This window comes from Chiloscyllium plagiosum, chromosome 37 (genome assembly GCF_004010195.1).
Source record: "Chiloscyllium plagiosum isolate BGI_BamShark_2017 chromosome 37, ASM401019v2, whole genome shotgun sequence".
Classification (NCBI taxonomy): domain Eukaryota; kingdom Metazoa; phylum Chordata; class Chondrichthyes; order Orectolobiformes; family Hemiscylliidae; genus Chiloscyllium; species Chiloscyllium plagiosum.
Window position 1 is genome coordinate 3653867 of NC_057746.1, and position 14514 is coordinate 3668380.

Here is a 14514-nt window from a genome sequence, read left to right on the forward strand (position 1 = left end):
TGAACCCATACGGTGTATGGAATGAGCTGCCAGAGGAAGTGGTGGAGGCAAATACAATTGAAATATTTAAAAGGCATTTGGATGAGTATATGAATAGAAGGAATTTGGAGGGATATGCGTCGGGTGCTGGCAGGTGGGACTAGATTGGGTTGGGATATCTGGTCGGCATGGATGAATTGGACCGAAATGCAACTGATCTTTACAATTCCCTATACAGTCAATTTCAGCTGGATTACGCTGATAAAAGTGACAAAACGAAATGCAAGTTTTCAGTCACAATTGATGTGCTTGAGTTTGTTGTCAAGGTGATTTTCAAAAGCCATCAATTTGTTTTTAAAAATTATGTGACAATTGAGGCAATTTTATTTAAGAGTCTTACATTAATGATCTGATTAGTTTCATGATCATTGCAGCCACGTAAACATCCACTGGATCATGTTCCAAGAATTGAGATGTATTTTATACCCCTTTTCATTGACTTTTAGCCCAAGGAATTCATCATTTTAGTAATTTATGTGCTGATTTTTATTAGCATTTGGTAGTGGATTTTGTACTTGGATATTGAATTGTAGACATTACTTCAAAATCCCACATGTGGGGAATGGACAAAAGAGTGGTTGAAGAGAGGAAAGTAACAGTGTCTGAAGAGATCGACAATGGACAGCCTTCTAATCACTACTTAGTGGACAAGGGTTGAAAAGATGTGTTTTTTCGCTTCAAATATCTGCAAGATCTTGTTATTTTCTAATTGACAAGATAAGAACTGCGGCTATTTACTTTTAAGAAATCCTTGGATAATGAGTGCTGAAGTTTTTTTATAATTAAAAGTCAAAATCTGATGACCCTGAAAAGAACTGCCTTAAAAAGCCACAAGTTGGGCAGGGCCAAATGTGAATACAACAACCTGGAAACAATTCCAGAGCAGACAGAAACTGTTCTGAGGAAATCTTACTGAATGCAAAATGTTAACTCTGTTTCTCTCTCCTCAGGTGCGGCCAAACCTTCTGAGTTTATCCAGCATTCTGTTTTTTTTTCCTGAGCATGCACAGTATTTTATCTTTATCACAGATCAGAGAGGATTGGATAAAAACAATGTGCCACTGTTGTCTGACATCTCTTTTTGGAGATGGTCATTGCTTGGCATTTGTATGGTGTGGATGTTACTTATTACTGGTCAGCTCAAGCTGGATATTGAACAGATCTTGTTCCATTTGAACATGGACTACCATCTGTGGAGTTGTGAATGGTGCTGAACATTGTGCAATCATCAGCAAACATCCTCATATTATGATGGAAATAAGGTCTTTGATGAAGCAGCTGAAGATGGTTGGGCTTAGGATACTACTCTGAGGATTTCCTTAAGAGATGTCCTAAACCTGAGGTGACGGATCTCCAACAACCACAATCATCTTCCTTTGTACCAGGTATGACTCCAACTAGCAGAGTAGTCCTTCGAGCTCTGCTCAGGCTCCTTGATGCTACACTTGATCAAATGTGGTCTTGCTGTCAAGGGCTGTCACTCTCACTTCACGTCTGGAACTCAGATCTTTTATCCATGTTTGAACCAAAGCTATAATGAAGTCAGGAGCTGAGTGGCCCTGGTGGAACCCAAACTGGGCATCACTGAGCAGGTTATTGCTGAGCAGATGCTGCTTGATAGCGCTGTTGATGACGCCTTCCACTGCTTTACTGATGATTGAGAGTAGACTGATGGGGCGGTAATTGGCTGGGTTTGATTTGTCCTGCTTTGTGTGTACATGACATACCTGGCAACATTGCCAGGTAGATGCCAGTTTTCTAACTACTCAAACAGGTGAGGAGAGTAGCAAGTTCAGGGGGACAGGTCTTCATGTACTACTGCTGCAATGTTGTCAAGGCCGATAGCCTTTGTGGTACTCAGAACCTCCAACCACTTCTTGATGTCACATGGAGTGAATCAAATTGACTTAACAGTGGTACTTGTGATGCTGGGGACCACTGGAGGAAGCGAACATGGATCATCCACTCAGCACTTCTGGCTGAAGATCAGTGCGAATGCTTCAGCCTTATCTTTTGCACTGATGTACTGAGCTCTTATATCAAGGTTGGGGAATTTGTGGAGCCTCCCCCTTCAATCAGTTGTTCAATTGTCCACCACCATTCATGACAGGGTGTGGTGGGACTGCAGAGCTTGGCTCTGTGTATAACTTGCTGTTTTTAATTTTTGGCATGCAAGTGTTCTTGTTTGGTAGTTTCACCAGGTTTCCACCTTATTTTTGAGGTATCAACAAAGAAATTGCTGGAATAGTTCAGTAGGTCTGGCAGCATCTGTGGAGAGAAGCCAGAATTAATGTTTCGGGTCAAGTGACCCTTCCTCAGAAGTCCTTATTTTTAGGTACTCCTGGTGCTTTTTCTGGCCTGCCCTCCTGCACTCTATATTGAACCAGGGTAGATCCTCTGGCTATATCATAATGGCTGCGTGGGGTATATGTGGGCCATGAGGTTGCAGCTTGTGCTGGAGTTAATTCTGCTTCTGTTGATGACCCACAGTGCCTCATGGATGCCAGGTCTTGAGTTGCTAGATCTGTTCAAAGTCTGGCCCATTTCAAACAGGTGATGGTGCCACACAACATGATGAAGGATATTCTCATGGACAGATGGATCTGAAGCTGGCAGATTGGTAAAGATGAGGTCAAGTATGTTTTTCCCTTATTAGTTCTCCCACCGCCTACTGCAGACCCAGTCCAGCAGCAATGTCTTCAGGATCCAACCAGGTCAATCAGTCGTCTGCTGCCAAACCACTCTTGGTGATGGACATTGAAATCTTCCACCTCGAACACATTTTATGTCCTTGCTATCCTCAATGCTTCCTCCAAGACACACAATGTGGAGGGGTACTGATTCATCAGGTACCTGGTAATCAGCAGAAGGTTTCCTTATGCACGTTTAACATACGTAAGGAAATTCATGGGGTCCAGAGTCAATGTTGAGGACTCTGAGAGCAACTCCATGCCTTTGTCATACATGACTTAGTTAGCACTCTCAATCTCAGTCTCTGTTGGTAGGAGCTCATTGTATACAAAGGGGATGCTGCATTTCCTAAATAACACTTGTAACAAACAACACATTTAGACACTGTGAATTTGTCGAAGTTGCTATATAGATACAGGTCTTTTTTTTCCTTAAGGAAACATTCTGCTTCCTAAAAATTATAAACCCATTGATGGAGATAGTGACAATACCCACAGTGAGACTGATCAATAAAGTAGAGACAGGACTCTTATTGTAGGATCCTGAGTATTTCAATGAATTGGGTCACACTATGCTGACAAATTAGAGCATTTGGATTAAGAAGGATAAATTTATTGTGAGTTATAAATCAATAGAGAGGATAGATAAAACAGCAGACAGACAACACCACAATACTAAACTCTGAATCAACCAAAATGACAAAGCATTTGAAAATGATTCAAGATCTTTCCTATTACATGAAATGAATCTCGGAAGAGTGTAAGGTGAACATATCACACCATTATTACATTGAAATATGATAGGTTGAGGGAACCCAGGTCTGCAGAGACTCAAACCCCAACTCTGTCCGCATACTCAGGATAGCTGTCCTCCCAGGCAGGAGTACAAACATCACCCATGGTATTAGTCAAATACCTGTCACCTGAAGCGGATCTGTCTATGGGATGAGGTCTTGAATTCATCAGGACACTTTGCAAGAAATACCAAATTCAAGGAGAGGCAACATTCATAATGTTTGAGTGGAGAGTGCTGGTTGGCAGGTGAACTCTGAATGGTACAGACAGTGCTATGGATAATGATCAAGTTAATGATCAGTGACAGAAAATTGTTAAGCTTGAATGAATTTTAACTTGTCATTGATAGGTCAAGATATTGTCCTGAGAAATTAACCAGAAAACCATCTTTTTTGATGAGTTGAGAATGGTACAGTCAATACTTTATTTATTGTGAACAACCAAAAAACTTATGTTTGTTTCATACGAGCCACCAGGCTATAGGAAGATTACCTAATTACCCAGCATCACACTAGCACTGAAATTCATATCCACCATTGCTCATTTATTAAGGTAGGCAGCACATACTTTTGGCTTGATGGCCACAGCCTGAGAGTGGTGAGCACTATTCATGTCGCTACGCTATAACTCCAAATAGAAATTCTGGGGATGGGAAAGATATAATTTTAGGGAACAAATAGAAGGACACTAAAATAATAAAGGAGAAAGCCTTGCACATGTCGGCGATGGAAAGGATGGCTTAGATTCATGGAGTCATACTGCACAGAAACAGACCATTCAGTCCAACTTGTCCATGTAACTAAGTTTCCCAAACTAAACTAGTCCATTTGCCTGCATTTGGTCCATATCCCTCTAAACATTTCCAATTCATGTACCACCGTAAATGTCTTTTAAATGTTGTAATTGAACCTGCATCTATCACTTTCTCTGGCAGTTTTTTCATTCCAAATATGTGCCACCCTCTGTGTGCAAAAGTTGCCCTTCAGATCCCTTTTAAATTCGATGTACTTAACCTTCTTGCTGGAAGTTAAATGGTAAACCTAGTACAGTTGTAGGAACACTGTATAGAAATGTACCAGGAAAGAAATGGGTATTAAAACAGCAGCGCTGATACTGGTGAAATGTGTTTCCTTGGGATACACTGGGGAGTGGTGCCTCTGGACAGTCAAGAAAATTCTTCATTGATAGTGATAAAGAATGTCACAGAATATTTTATTTCACAACAAGGGGTATTTCCTCATTCTTATATTCAAGGAGCTAAAGCTACAAAGATGTTGAGAGTTACTGGAGCAAGACAGTTACTGATGTTGGTCGATGATACAATTTCTCATCCAGTGGGGTTAATGAAGAAGGAAGTATTAACTGGAGATATATATGGAGGTTACAAACTGATCCAATTATATAGACTTATACTAAAGAGTGAATAGTGATAAAGACAATGTAGTTGGAGTCGTGCAACAAATCCCGAGCTAAGAGGATCCCCTAAATTGTGCAATAAAAATTTGTTAACCAAACTTTCCAAACTGTCATACATGTAAAAGGTAAAGCCCCATAGTCCTGTCAAGCCGTAGGGTTGCTCTCTCATCAGAAGGAGATGATTGGTCGTGGTTTAACCTGAAGGGCACCACAATTCAGGCCAGGGGAGAAATCGAGACCAGTCCTTTGTGGTAATTGATCCCGAAATTGATATTATCCTGGAGGACAACCTGGCTGATTCCAAACTATTGGCCTCACTGCAGACGTTGGGATAGTTTCCTGACTGTGATCTGACTAAATCTTGAGCACACTGAATTAGAATTAGACTGGAAGAGGTGTCCAGAGTAGGAAGTGATTTGGGAACTCAGTTATCCAACAAGGTTTCAAAAATTTAGATAAAAAGGATTAAGTAAAAAGAATAAGACTAATAGGATTAACTCATCTTCTTTGAAGGAATGCACAAGACAGATCTTGATCAAAGCATATCAGGCAGCCTACTCAGAAACTGAATCAAAACCAATAACTGAGTATTATTATTTATAAGATAAAATGTTAATGAGAAAATGGAGAGCACTCCAGATATCAGCCAATAAGGAATGGGATTTGGTCAATCTGGTGGTGGTCCCAAATGAGTATGAATGGCTCACAAAATTTCAATGCCAATTCACTTAGCTATTCGGAAAATTCCGGCTAAAGTATTAAAATATTTTTGTTGAACAACAAGATTATATAAGGACTTTGTCAGACATGCCATTCATGTCAGGAAGGAGGGAAATCCCAACCATTAATTAAACTTGCGTTTTTAATTCCAGTGCCAGCTCGTGAAGGACCACTAAACAGCACCTTAATAGAATGCATAAAACCCAACCTGAGTTCAGTATTGGGAATTGCAACTTTTAAAACAATTATATATGTTTCAACAAGATCTCCTGAAACAATGCCTTTGGGGAAAATTATGACAAAAAGTGGGAGTGGAAAGGTTATCCAAATTTATTTTTTAAATATAGATTACACAAAGAAATCCAATCATATTAAGGTTCAAATTTTGTGTCACAAATATTCAAATAAATCCTGCATAGTTGCAGGGAAACAATTTAAATCTGAAGATTATCATCCCTCATCTCAAGGAGCATTAGATGAATACCATTGAACTTGAGGGACCATAATTTCAATTTACTGTTAAGAATGCACAAATTCATTGAGATAAAGGAATTTCCTTGCTACAGTTTACCATTAAGGATGCTGTGATGATTCCATAATATTCAGTCCTTTTGAAGAGACTTATGGAGGAGCTAAGAGGATCCCCTAAATTGTGCAATAAAAATTTGTTAACCAAACTTTCTAAACAGTCCTACATAAAAGGTAAAAAAGGTAAAGCCCCCATAGTCCTGCCAAGCCATAGGGTTGCTCGCTCATCAAAAGGAGATGATTGGTCGTAGTTTAACCTGAAGGGCACCACACCTCATGCCAGGGGAGAAATCGAGACCAGTCCTTTGTGGTAACCTCGGACAGTTGCAATGTAGAGTAATGCTGTCAGCATGATTTCAATTCCTGCACTGGCTGAGGTTACTATAAAGGGCTTTCCTTCTCTAATTTTAGCCTTGTCGAAGGAGAAACTGAGGAAACTCATGTTGCACCAGAAATACTTGGACTGACTGTGAGAGATGTCAATCAGAGAGCCCACTCACTCTGCCCATTGTCTCCTCTTCCTCTTCTAGAGCTGGTTCACTTCCTATAGGGACTGAAAACCAAGTGAGGAGATGGTGAGTGAAGGAGCAGCTTTTAAACAAATTGTATCCCATAATATCCACACCAATCTTCAGGCAGTCTGACTATCCTGTGGGCAGTCAGGGGTGGAAATGTCCCTTATGCTGTGTGAGAAGATCCAGCTGAGAGAGCTGTTTACTCAGTGCTTTGTGCTGAACCGTTTGACTGGAGCTGTGTGTTGGATATTGAGTGTGTTTATTGGAAGCATTTCTCTCTGATTTTCAGGCTGGGTTTTGTTGATGGATCATTCCTGAATATGAGAAGGTGAGATGTCATTATCTGGGAGGTGCAGCGTCATGAAAGTTACACAGCATGAAAACAGACCCTTCGGTCCAACCAGTCCATGCTGAACGTAATTCCAAACTAAATTCCAGCCTGCTGCTGGCCCATATCCCTCCAAATCTTTCCAATTCACGTACCTACCCAAATGTCTTTTAAACATTGTAATTTTACCCACATTTACCACTTCATCAGGAAGTTCATTCCACATATGAACCACCCTTTCTCTAAATAATTTACACCTCATCGTTTTAAATCTGTCTCCTCTCACCTTAAAAATGTGCCCCCTCAGCTTGAAATTGCCCATCTTAGGGAAAAGACAACTACCATTAACTTTGTGTCTACCTCTCATTATTTTTATGAACTTCTGTCAGGTTGCCTCTCAATCTCCTATGCTCCAGTGAAGAGTCCAGCCTATCCAGCCTTTCTGTAACCTTCCATACCCAGTAACATCCTGGTAAATCTCTTATGAACCCTCCAGCTTAATAATATCTTTCCTATAACTGAGTGACCAGCACTGGACACAGTATTCCATATGAGGCTTCACCTTTACTGATTTCCTATTGTTGAGTTCTGTGTCTGTTGGGAACTGGTTAGTATCCTGTGGACCATTGATTGATAAATTATTTGCAGAATGGAGGCAACCTTTTCCTGGGTCCTGGTGATCAGCACTGTCTGTGTCTCCCATAACTCCCCATCTGCCCCCCCAATCATACACATCGAGTCACCCTCCAAACACACACTCAGCCATCACCTTAACTGGTCTTGCCATTTAAGTACAGTGGCAACAAGAACAGGGCAGCAGCTAGGAATCCCCAAAGCTTGTCCACCATCTATAAGGTACAAGTCAGGAATGTGATGGAATACTTTCCGTCTGACTGGATGACTGCAACTCTGAAAACATTTAGCAAACTTGACACTGTCCAGGACAAAGCTGCCCACTTGATTGGCACCACATCCACCACCTTCAACATTCATTCTACCAGTGAGGGACACTTGCAGCATGTGTACCACTCTCAATTATAAGCAGAGGCAATGGCCTAGTGGTATTATCGCTAGACTATTAATCCATAAATTCAGCTAATGTTCTGGAGTCCTTTGTTTGAACCCTACCATGGCAGATGGTGTAATTTGAATTCAATAAAAGAATCTGGAATTACCACCATAAAACCATTGTTGATTTTTGCAAAAATTAATTTGGTTTTTGGGACGGGAATCTGTCATCCTCACCTGGTCTGGTTTATATGTAACTCCAGACCCAGAGCAATGTGGTTGGCTTTTAACTGCCCTCAGGGCAATTAGGGATGTGCAATCAATGCTGGCCTAGCCTGAGGCACCCACATGCCATGAATGAATTTAAAAATATCAGCTTGGCAAACCTCCTCGCTAGGTGGGCCTTATTACAATTTTTCACTTAGTTGGGAGGAATATGCAAACTTTAGAAAGGCAAGGTTTGAAGGTTTGCCATGAATGTGAACCTGTATTTCAGGGGGTGGGAAGTGGTTGGAAGCTGGAGAAAAACAATTCTAATCCATTAAATTGATAATTTACATGAATAATTATTAAAAATGGCCAGCATAGCAAAACTTCTGGCCAGCACAATAAACTTGCTGTCTGGTTAAGGAGCAAAAATATGGAGTGGCCAGATCTCAAATCCTGGTCACCAGGCAAGGGAGGAGGAGAGACCTACCCAACTATGATCCTACCAATACCATCTCACTCCCTACCCATACCTTGTCTCTATATCACAAACAGGTAAAAACAATGACTGCAGATGCTGGAAACCAGATTCTGGATTAGTGATGCTGGAAGAGCACAGCAGTTCAGGCAGCATCCGAGGAGCAGTAAAATCGACGTTTCGGGCAAAAGCCCTTCATCAGGAATAAAGCTCTGTACTGTTTGTTCTGTTTGGGTCCGAACTCTGTTGGTTTAAAGTTGGACCGTAGTCCGTGTGGGAATAGTTGTTACGGAGGCAGGCACTGAGGAAGCAAATGTGGCTGTGGTAGGGAGTTTGTTTCAGGACATGGTTGAAGAGCTTCAGGGCAGAGGAAATGACCTGGGAGTTGCAGTGGGAGAGGGACTCCCTGAGATCCTTGTAGAGAGAGGAGGAAAATTTCTTCAAGGCAGGCATCCTTGCAAGAGGATTTGCAGTAGGGTTAAAATCAACTAGGTAAAAACAATGACTGCAGATGCTGGAAACCAGATTCTGGATTAGTGGTGCTTGAAGAGCACAGCTCAGGCAGCATCCGAGGAGCAGTAAAATCGATGTTTACCGAAACGGCGATTTTACTGCTCCTCGGATGCTGATTGAACTGCTGTGCTCTTCCAGCACCACTAATCCAGAATCTATATCACAAACACCCCAGGACCAACTCTACTCCCCCTCACACATGACCTGACTCTTGCTCTCCATGCCCCTTCTCCTGAATTTCACTGTCCTCCTCTTTGAAAGCCTCCCTGCCACCATTCCACATAACCACCCCACCACAGCATAGCAACAATTCACAACCCTTCTGACAGCACCTTCTAAACCTGAAACCTTTATCATTGAAAGGACAAGAGCATCAGATACATGGGAACATCATCTCTGCAAATTTCCTTCCAAACTTTCACTAACCTGACTTGAGACTACTTCACTGTTCTGTCACTGTTTAGATTACTTACAGTGTGGAAACAGGCCCTTCACACCGACCTGCCGAAGCGCATCCCACCCAGACCCATTCCCCAACATTTACCCCTTCACCTAACACTACAGGCAATTTAACATGGTCAATTCACCTAAACTGCACATTTTTGGATTGTGGGAGGAAACGGAGCACCCGGAGGAAACCCACGCAGACACGGGGAGAATGTGCAAACTCCGCACAGAGAGTCGCCTGAGGCAGGAATTGTACCCAGGTCTCTGGCACTGTGAGGCAGCAGTGCTAACCACTGTGCCACCATGCCACCCAATTGCAGGGAATCAATCTACACCAGATGAACTGAAGCAGTTCCAGAAGGCTTCTCATGGGCAGTTAAGGATGGGCAATAAATGCTCGGTAGTCAGATCCTCTGAAATTACAAACAAACAAATACCAAGGAGTTGGACCCTTCGGCAAAGGAGGAGAGGGATTTGGAGAAAATCATGTTTCCTCTTCCTGTTTTACAGAAAGAATGCACTGTACTACACCAGAGAATACAGAGAGGATAGACACCGCAGACAGATCCTGACCATCATCCAAGGAACAACTACTCAGCTGTGGAAAGACATCCAATTCCTTCACAGCATTGCTCAACACAGAGAAGGTTGAGCAGTGAAACTATCATCTGGAAATCGGTCAGATCAGAGGAGCTCTGACATATCATCAGATCTGAAACTGGTCAGTGATGTGGAGCCTTTAATCAGAACCAGCCTTTCTGATTCTTCAGCTGTGGGCGATCAATCAGAGTGAGGCTAGGAAGAAGAGGAAGTGGCCCCAATCATTCACTGAGCCTCTTGAACCACTGACTCATTTCGACAAGGTGGAAACTGTTCATGTGTGAGGTGTGTAAGGAGGATTCCACAGGCTCACACGATCTAGCACAAAAGCTGCATCACTAAACAGGAGGAAATGTGAGGTGTGTGACCAGGGTTTCATGCAGTCATCTATGCTCACAAAACACCTAAATATCCATAGTAGGGAGAAGCCATTCACTTGTGGAGTGTGCAATAAATCATTCTCTCAGTCATCACACCTTCACAATCACCGATATGTTCGTACAGGGGGGAAACCATTTAAATGTGAAGTTTGTGATAAAGCTTTTGCAACATCTATGACCCTCCTGATTCATCAACGCACTCACACAGGGGAGAAACCCTTCAGCTGTCAGGTTTGTGATAAATCTTTCTTTCACTCTTCTGTACTGCAGATACATCAGAGGATCCACACACGGGAGAAACCTTTCAGGTGTGACATATGTGACCAAGCCTTCGCACAGTCGTTGACACCTGTGAATCACCGGCGCATTCACACTGGGGAGAAACCATTCAAGTGCAAGTCGTGTGAAAAATCATTCTCACAGTCATCACACCTCCGCTTGCACCTACGCATTCACACTGGGGAGAAACCATTCACATGTGAAGTTTGTGACAAATCATTCTCACAATCAACGCACCTCCACATTCATATAGTGGAGAAACCGTTCATGTGCAAAGTGTGTGACAAATCATTCTCCAACTCATCAACTCTCCGTATACACTGTCGCACTCACACAGGGGAGAAACCATTCACATGTGAAGTGTGTGACAAATCATTCTCGGACTCATTGACCCTTCGTGTGCATCGATGTGTTCATACAGGGGCCCAACCATTTATGTGTGTCGTGTGCAAGAAATCATTCTCACAGTCGTCAAACCTTAGGAGACACCAACGTTTACATACAGGGGAGAAACCATTCAAATGTGAGATTTCTAATTAGGCTTTTACTGACTCCTATGCTTTTGTGAGACACCAGAGGATTCATGAAGGGAGAAGTCCTTTGAATGAGAGGTATATGATTATTCACATGATTATTGAGGCTGGAAGTCCTTCACTGGAGTGTTGGTCCATACTGGAGATAAAGTCTTCAGGTGTGATATTTTCATAAAACTTTTTGGACAACATTGAACCTCCTGATATAGCAGATGATTCCCACCATGAAGAACGAGATGTGAGAAATGTGACAAATTTTTCTTGCATTTAACAAACCTCTGCGCATACCAACACATTCACCCAGGGGAGAAACTAGTCAACTGTGAAGTGTGAGACAAAGCCCAGATAGATTTCAACAGCCGTCTGCAGTACCAGGGGAGAGGCCCATCCATCGTGTATGAGGTTTGCAATAAAACTTCTGTGACAGCTTCTTCCTGTGTAGACACCTGTTTTCTGTGTGTGGTATGTTTAAACAGAAGCGGAGGGTGACCAGGTGTGCGTCGGGGACTCAGGGTATCCAAAAGTATTTTAGAGGCAATGATGTACTTATTGAAGTTTCTGATCTGCTATCACACATATCCCACACTGATATTCACAGTTTGAAAGCATCTCATGATGAAGAATGCTATTCCCACACTAGAAGTTTCTATGAATCGTTGACCAGGCCAACTGAGACATAGCTGCAATAAGTGAGGTTTTATTCAGATGGGATAAATTTAAATCCTCGCCTGATCTGCTGCTCAAAGTCACCTCCATTTCCCCGGTCAGTTTCCCAAGTTTCTGGAAACTCATGTTGCTCCAGAAATATTTGGATTGACTGTGAGAGACGTCAATCAGAGAGCCCACCCACTCTGCACATTGTCTCCTCTTCCTCTTCCAGAGCTGGTTCACTTCCTATAGGGACTGAAATCCAAGTGAGGAGATGGTGAGTGAAGGAGCAGCTTTCATACAAATTGTATCCCATAATATCCACACCAATCTTCAGGCAGTCTGACTATCCTGTGGGTGGAAATGTCCCTTATGCTGTGTGAGAAGATCCAGCTGAGAGAGCTGTTTACTCGGTGCTTTGTGCTGAACTGTTTGACTGGAGCTGTGTGTGTTGGAAATTGAGAGTGTTTGTTGGAAGCATGTCCCTTTGATTTACAGGATGAGTTTTGTTGATTACTGAATTCATCTCCTATACTTGGAGACACATTGATAGCAGTGCCATTTAATGTCTCCTTTCGAGATTTTTTCCCCCTGAAACTTTGGCCTTTCGCAAAAGCCTGGACTTGGATTTGATCTTTTTGCCCAGTGCTGTGGCTGATGGCTGAATTTGGAAGGTGCACTCTGAATGAGTGCATTGTATCTGATTTCCTAGGATAAACCAGAACCCTTCTATCAGCTACACTGAAGCAATTTCTCTTCTGCAAACAAGGCAAAACATTTCAACATATCCATTGAATTACTATTTCTGCTGAGTGCATTTTTGCATTCAACAAATACTTTCAGGGTAAAACTTAACCACGACAGCATGTCTTGAGCACCCATTAACTGAGAGCTTATTTCACACTCCACCCACCTTCTCAATGCTTGAGAAAATGGGGTGTGTGTGTGGGAGATGCTGGGCAGAGGGAAGAAAGTAACCTCAATGGCTGCTTCTGGTCACTATCCAGTGCCTTTGCTAAACATACTGTGTGTGTCACAGTTGAGTGAGGAAAAAGAAATGACTTGAAAAGAAAAGATTTGCTGGGAGTCGACCTGGGCTGAAGGGTTTCAGTTATAGATTAGATTAGATTACTTACAGTGTGGAAACAGGCCCTTCGGCCCAACAAGTCCACACCGCCCCGCCGAAGCACAACCACCCAAACCCCCTACATTTATCCCTTACCTAACACTACGGGCAATTTAGCATGGCCAATACACCTGACCTGCACATCTTTGGAACTGAGGGGTCAACTTAGAGATGTCGATAAAATCATGAGAGGCACAGATAAGTTCATTAGGCAACAGCTTTCTCCCATGGTAGGGAAGTCTCATACTAGAGGGCAAGGTGAGAGAGGAGAGATAGAAAAAAGTCCAGAGGGGCAGGTTTTTCGCATGGAACGTGGTGAGTGGTGGGGGCGAGTACAATTTTGATATTTAAGAAATACTTAGACAGGTACATGGATGGTATGCATTCAACAGGGATAGGTATGGAGGGATTTGGACCAGTGCAGGCAAATGGGACTAGATTAATTGTGAAAACTGGACAGCATGGGCAAGTTGGGCCAAAGGGCTTGTTTCCGTACTGTAAACCTCTATGACTTGTATCAGACCTCCTTTACACCACGGAATAGCAGACTCGATCACTTTGGAACTGAGGAGATGGTGGTGAGATGGTCACTGGGCTCATAATCCAGAGGCCCAGAAGAATGGATTCATGACATGGATTGAAACCCACAACCGAATGATAGACCAGGACATAGAAAAGATGTGCAGGAACAGCAAAGTTACAGTGATCATGGAGTATTTCAATGTGCAGGAGCACTGGGAAAATCAGGTTGGTAGTGGATTGCAAGTAAAGGAATTTGTGGAATGTCTACAAGATGGCTTTTTGGAGTAGCTTGACTTGGAGCCCACTAGCGAACAAGCAATACTGGATTTAGTGTTATGCAATGAGGCAGACTTGATAAGGGAGTTTAGGGTGAAGGAACCCTGAAGAAGCAGTGATCATAACCTGACTGAATTTATTCTGCAATTTGAGAGGGAGGAGATAGAATCAGAAGTATTACAGCTGAATAAAGGCATCTTTGGAGAGTGAGGGAGGAGCTGGGTAGGATTGACTGGGAGAGTAACCTAGCAGGAAAGGCAATGGAACAGCAAAGGCAGGAGTTTCTGGGAAATGCAGGAGACACAGCAGAAATTCATCCCGAGGGAAACGAAGCATGGTTCAGGGAGGATGAGGAAACTATGGCTGACTAGGGAAGTCAGGGATAGCGTAAAAGCAAAAGAGGAAGCATATAATGTGGCAAAGGGCAGTGGGAAACCAGAGGATTAGGAAGCTTACAAAGACCAAC

General features: G+C 42.6%; 1 protein-coding gene and 1 pseudogene across 2 annotated transcripts in view; one reads left to right on the forward strand and one right to left on the reverse strand.

The window, feature by feature from the left end:
• Positions 1-14514, reverse strand: part of LOC122541643 — a 131006-nt pseudogene that overhangs the window by 68479 nt on the left and 48013 nt on the right.
• The window catches only part of LOC122541647 (zinc finger protein 658B-like), a 15707-nt gene continuing 7934 nt past the window's right edge, over positions 6742-14514 (forward strand). The window contains exons 1-3 of one of the 2 annotated variants that reach the window (XR_006309631.1): positions 6742-6763; positions 10195-10643; positions 10935-11023. Coding sequence is in view for 1 of the 2 variants with exons in the window: in XM_043678577.1 (XP_043534512.1) it covers positions 10662-11466 (805 nt within the window). In the remaining variant the exon portion in view is untranslated. Of the gene's footprint in view, positions 6764-10194; positions 11467-14514 lie in introns of those variants that run through there. The other variant, XM_043678577.1, reaches the window with a different exon arrangement.